Consider the following 6000-nt stretch of genomic DNA (forward strand, 5'->3'; position numbering starts at 1 on the left):
TTGTTTGAGTTAATTCACATATGGGTAGTTAGGTGATCGGAGCAGTCTGGTATTGCATTGGATTTATATCTACGTTTGTCTATGGCAGGAAGAGGATGCTAAGTGAGAAATTCAGATCATACATTGTCAGGCATTTAAACTAGAGAGTGGAGGTAGCAGGAGATGTGCAGTAAAACTGGCAGATCACCCCAAGAAATACAGAAAGTGGGAAGAGAAAGTAACAAAATCAGTTAGTTCCAAAAAAAGGTGACTAGGAATAGTGGCTGGAAAGCTATGACCACAAAGGCTCATAGTCTGGGCAATAAAATCCCAGACCTGCAGGCCCTAATGGTGGAGGCAGACTTGGACACTGTGGCTGTTACGGAGACATGGATCACTGATTCTCATGATTGGGATATGGCCATTCTGGGCTATAACTAGTTTAGGAAGGTCAGAAAAGGTAGAGGAGTAGCTCTTTATGGAAAAAAAAAAAAACTTTATCCAAGAAACTAAATAGCAAACATTTCAGACAACATCCATTTGTAGCTATTTTTGCTACAAAAGCTTTGCTGGGCCAGAATATGGTTCTGTGCAATACTTTAACATGTATTTCCCACAAAATTACACATTTCAAAGCGCATCTATTTAAAAGATCACAATCCAAAATATCATCTTCCATTTATGATCTCCAGATCTCAAGCCCACTTCTCTGCTAGTGTACCTTAAATACCATATTTGCTTGTCTCATGCATAAATTTCTGTATCTTAGATATGGATACTTGTTTTTTGCCAGTAAGAGCAATAATCTCTGAAAGGCACCATTAACAATATTCCCTGCTCCCTGGTGTAGTATCTTCCCCATATGGATTTCATTTGTAAATATGTTAGATAATTCATCCTATTAAAATGTAAATTTTCCATGCAGTATTCAAATGAATGTATAGCACCATTCTGCAGATCAATAGAAGGTAATACATTCGCCACACCCGGGATGCAAAGGGATTGAAATTTTCTATTGGTAGACCCTGGTACAAACAAAAACAACTTGTTGTGGTCCTGCCCGCGAGCCGCAGGCAGTCCCCCACCTACCTTCTTCCAGCTCTACGCGGCCAGCCAGGCTGCTGCCGACGCCATCCTCTGCGGCCCGGAGGCCGCGGCTCTGCGTGGCAGGACTGAACCGCCCGATGTTCCTCCTCGCAGCTGGAGCCGCTGCCGGGGTCCTCGAACGGCAGGGAAGCTGTCCTTGCTTGTGCCTGCCTTCTCTTCCACTTTCTCGGCAGGGAGCCACTTCTCGGGCCTCCCATGCGGCAGGGACGCCGCCAGTGTGTTTGCCTCTTCCAGCTCTTTCTAGGCGCGGGCGCGCACCTCCCTTCGAGATTTAAAGGGCCAGCGCGGGGAAAAGCCCCGTGGCCCTTTGGAGTGACGTTATCAATCTGTTCCACTTCAGCCGTATAAAAGGACCTTGCTGCTGTTCCTTAGGGCCTTGGATCGGGTTTGCACAGTGTCTGTGATCTTCCTGCCGATCCAGGTCTTCCGTGGTCTTCCTGTGCCTTGATGGATCTTCGTTCCGTGTTCTTCATGTTCCTGAATTTGTCATCTTGATGTCCCTGGTCTCATCCCTCATTGGAGCTCCCTCGTCGCCTGTCTTCTGTTCCTGATATTCCAGATGTTCCATGTCCAGATGTCCCAAGTCCTGAGGTGCCATGTTCCATGTTCCTGATGTCCAATGTTCCTGTCTTGACTTCGTCCGTCTCATCTTCAGCTCTTCGTCCAGTTCCCAGGTCCCTCGTCTGTCCACCTCTCTTGGTGTGCCATGTCGTGGTCCATGACCAGCCCATGGGAGGGCTGTGTAGGGCGCTTCATGGTACAAGGCCTTCTCATCTGCAGCGCAAACCTCTGGGAGACATTTGTTTCTATGCCTTACTTCCGAGAATCCTGTCCTGGTCTTCGGAGTCCCTTGTGCTTGCTTCCGTCCATGCCTAAGATTCTGCCAAAACCTGCTCCGCTCCAGTGTGGTCCGCAACCAGCCACAGGCGGCTGTGTAGGGCATGTCCCGGTGCAGGCCTCTACTGAATCTTCGTCATGTTCCAGTCTCAAGTTCCACGTCTTTGCCTGGAGTCTGCTTCGCGTACAGCGTGGTCCGCAACCAGCCATGGGCGGCTGAGTAGGCGTGCTGCGATGCAGTTCTCACCCAGTATTCTGAATCCTTGCCTGAAACTTCTGAGCAACCTGAATCCTAGTCCGAGTCTCCTGAGTATCCAAGTCTTCGTCTGAGTCTCCTGAGTATCCAAGTCTTTGAGTCTCCTGAGTATTCAAGTCTTCGTCTGAATCCCCTGAGTATCCTGAGTCTTCGTCTAAGTCTTTATGTTCCTACCCTCAGCCTCCATCTGGCCTCATGCACTCGTTGTTCCCAAGCGGTGGGTCTGGAAGGGCTATCGAGTAGCATTGCGTTGCTGGATCTCATTGGTGCGTGTAGGTCCAATGGAGGTCTGAGCCTGCCTAGTTCCTATTCCGGATTATCCTCGCCTTGTCTTCAGTCCAGCCTTGCTCTTGCTCCACCCATGCTCGTACCAGCTCACCTCTCGCAGTGTGTCTTGGGGCTCCTCCCTGAGCCACGCCGTGACCCAAGGGCTCACATCCTACCTCAGATGGGAGGATGTGAGCCCGGGCCTGAGGGCGTGCTCCGCAACACACCTGCCAACTAAGACCCAAGTGCTCCCTGATTTTTCTCCAGACCTTCCTCATTTCATTGCACTGACCAAAAATGATTGTGCTTTAAAAGATGGTAGCTCTTTATCTTAGCATGGAGTATGTAGGTCGGGTTAAGAGGCCTCAACAATTCACTTTCCAGGACAGCAATTGACCTATCCTACCTAACCAATCCCTTAGCTTAGAACTATCATTGAGCAAGCAATATTATAGTAATATAAATCAGCAAAACCCATCTCACCATCTTTTGGGAGTAATCAAAGTTGAAGATTTCAACCTTGCTCTATGCCCCTTCCAAAATAATTTGGGAAATATCTGTTGCAATAGTCATAGATCTCTACTCGGAATTGTGAAAGGGACCATTTGCAATTTAAAAATTTTTGGCACTAATACCGTTTTTACAAGTACTAAGTGGCCCAACTGTTTAACTTTTGTTTAAATTCCTTATGTAAAGGTTTAAAATTAAAGTTATACCACTGCTTAGGGTTCCTATGTACCTTAATGCCAAATACTTTATAGTTTCAGTTGCCCAACTCAAGGGAAAGTTTGGCCAATTAGCCAGTAGATTTCCCGTAATATCCATAGCTTCTGACTTAATTAAATTTAACTTAAGCCAGAGAAGCTTCCAAAGATTGAAATACAGTCCAATACTTCTGAAAGTGCGATCCGTGCATCCGTTAATATCATCAACAAATCATCTGTGAGTAGCATAATTTTTAATTCCGTTTGCCTATCTTGAAGCTGGTAATAGTGTTGTCCTCTTTAATGTTACAAATTACTGATTCTAACAATAAATAATAAAGGTGACAAGGGGCAACCCTGTCTTGTACCCCTCTTCAGACTAAAGATAGGTGAAGCTTGAACCACTGTCACAAATATAGGCCTTTGGGTTTTTATATAAAAACCTAACAGCCCTCAGAATTGATCCCGTAAACCCAAACCTCTCCAGAACAGCAAAAAGATAAACCACACCACCTTATCGAAAGCTTTTCTGCATCAAAACTGACTAATAGGGGGTCAATTAAATGATTCTTATGACAAGATTCAAGTGCCAGTAATAATCGTCTTAATGTTAGCACTCTGTTTTCTTCTCATCACAAAACCTGTTTGCTCAAAGGATATTAATAGAGGCAAAATGTTCTTAATCCTATTAGAAATCATCTTGGCATATATTTTGATATCCTGGTTTAACAGTGATATGGACCTTGTACGATCCTAGGTTAGTCGGGTCCCTACCTAGTTTAGGAAGCACTACAGTAGCTGCTTCTGACATTGATTGCGGTATTGCTTTCTCCTCTGCCACATAATTAAACAAAGCTCTCTCTCTCTCTCTCTCACCATTGAACCATGTCTGTCTAGGTGGTTAGTGATTTTCAGGCCGATGCAATAACAGCGCACGTTAAACAGGTGCTCAGTCATGAGCGCCCGCTCTCAACGCATGCCAATCCACCTCTCCCGGGCGCCTAATTTAATATTTAAAGAGGCTGCTGCGGTAGAAAGGAGGCGATAGGAAACATTTTGTGTCCCTAGCGCCTCCTCGGCATCAGGTGCCCAGGAGAGGTGGCTATCAGTGGGTTAGGGAAATGGACGCTCAATTTTACCAGCATCTGTTTTCCTAACCTGACTGTCGGTGACACTTTTTTTTTTTTCTGTTCTTCTTTTTAGGTTCCTCAGACTTAATATTGCCACGAAATTAAGTCAGAGGAACTACAGAAAAGCAGTATTTTCTGCTTTTCTGTACACTTTTGGGGCTCCTCAAGAATTAACGCCTGCTCTGGGGCACACATTTTTTCCTCATCAGCATCAGTTTACAGGTGATGAGCATTATTAGCTTCATGCTTGTTTGGAAGCGTGTTTTGGTTGTGCTATTCCCCTTATTTCATGAGGGGTTTTGGACGTGCATCCATGCTCGGAAGTTGTGCGCTCAGCCAAGCACACTGTATTGCATCGGCCTGTTTTTGTTTGTAGAACGGCTTCTACCTTGAGAAGCAAGGTGCCTTGCTCCTTATGGGAGTGTGAGAGAGAATGTAGTAAACAGAAGTTTGATATCATTCTGCCACCTATTGCCTACTGTGTGAAACGCTGACCGTGCAGTAGTTTGGTTTATTGACCAGAAATGGAAGGTACAGAGATATGCTGAGTGTCCTGCCTCTCAGGCATTGATACAAAAGTGTATTCTTGTTAATATTAGAGATAATTTTCACTTCCTCGTGGCGAGAGACTCAGATACTTTGTTTCTGCGTGCCTTATGGGGAATTTTCTAAAAAAAATACTAGAGTAATTTCTCTTTGAAAATGTTCCTAAAGTTATGTGGCTACAAAGGACTCATGTGCTTTTGTCCCTGCTGTTTCCTCAGACAGGGGAAGAGCAAACGTACATGCACAGGTTTGAAAGTCCATTTCTGGGTGCATATTTTGCTCTCCCACCCTAGCCATGTCACTAAGAACGGCATTTTATCGGGCTAAAAATATGCTACCACGTGGGATGCACCTGGGGGATCCAGCCAGGCAATTCTCTACTTACCTACCTAAAGCCCTATGAACACTGTATTGCTCTCTTTGCTCCTGTGGTCTTATCTAAACCAATGGGAAGCATGGTTACATAAGAGTATTATATATGCACGCACATCACATGTACAGGTATTGCTTATCTTTGTGACTGTTGCATTATATAGCGCATGTCCTGTCTTAATTGCCCTTTCTCTCTGTCCTTATGTTGCCACATTATGGATGCTTGCAGAAACCAGACCCAAGATGTGAAGCAGAACTCCTTACAAAGAAACAGAGATGGCCATCCCAGCGGGAACCTGAGTGACTCCTCTAGTAGCGAGTCCAGCTGTGGACGACTGAACAGAGGCCCTTCCCCCTCTCGTGTGCGTTTTGAGGATGAGTCCGCTCGGGATGCCGAGGTCCGCTACCTGGAGAGGCTGCAGCAGCGCCAGAAGCGTGCCTTGGACTCCGTCATTCTGTCCCTTGGTCAGGGGCCGCTGGTCTCCAAGCCGGACCTTTCTGATTACATAAGTGGAGACCTGCTCCGGAAGCAAAACGGAATTAATAAAGCTTGCAAACAGCAAAGCTGTGCACAGAGCCCTGGGAGGGGCCATCATGAGACTTTAAAAGGAAGTTCTACAAAGACTCTGTCTCCAGTGATCAGGGAAGAGGGGACGTGCAGTTCTTGTGGATCTTACATTGTTAAATCGCCTGCCAACCTGAATTCAGATGTTTGTGTTAAACTGATAAGCAATGAATTATCCGGAGTTTGCAGTGTAGATCAGGAAGAACTGAGCCCCTGTAGTAGTAAAGAGGGAGGAGA

At 45.8% G+C, this 6000-nt stretch overlaps 1 protein-coding gene across 1 annotated transcript in view; it reads left to right on the plus strand.

Annotated features, from left to right (window-relative positions):
• LOC115099795 (uncharacterized protein KIAA1614-like) overlaps window positions 1-6000 on the plus strand; it is a 35188-nt gene that overhangs the window by 24374 nt on the left and 4814 nt on the right. The window contains exon 5 of the mRNA XM_029617644.1: window positions 5428-5978. Within this exon, the coding sequence (XP_029473504.1) occupies window positions 5428-5978 (551 nt within the window). The remainder of the gene's footprint in view (window positions 1-5427; window positions 5979-6000) is intronic.

This window comes from Rhinatrema bivittatum, chromosome 10 (genome assembly GCF_901001135.1).
Source record: "Rhinatrema bivittatum chromosome 10, aRhiBiv1.1, whole genome shotgun sequence".
Taxonomy (NCBI): Eukaryota; Metazoa; Chordata; class Amphibia; order Gymnophiona; family Rhinatrematidae; genus Rhinatrema; species Rhinatrema bivittatum.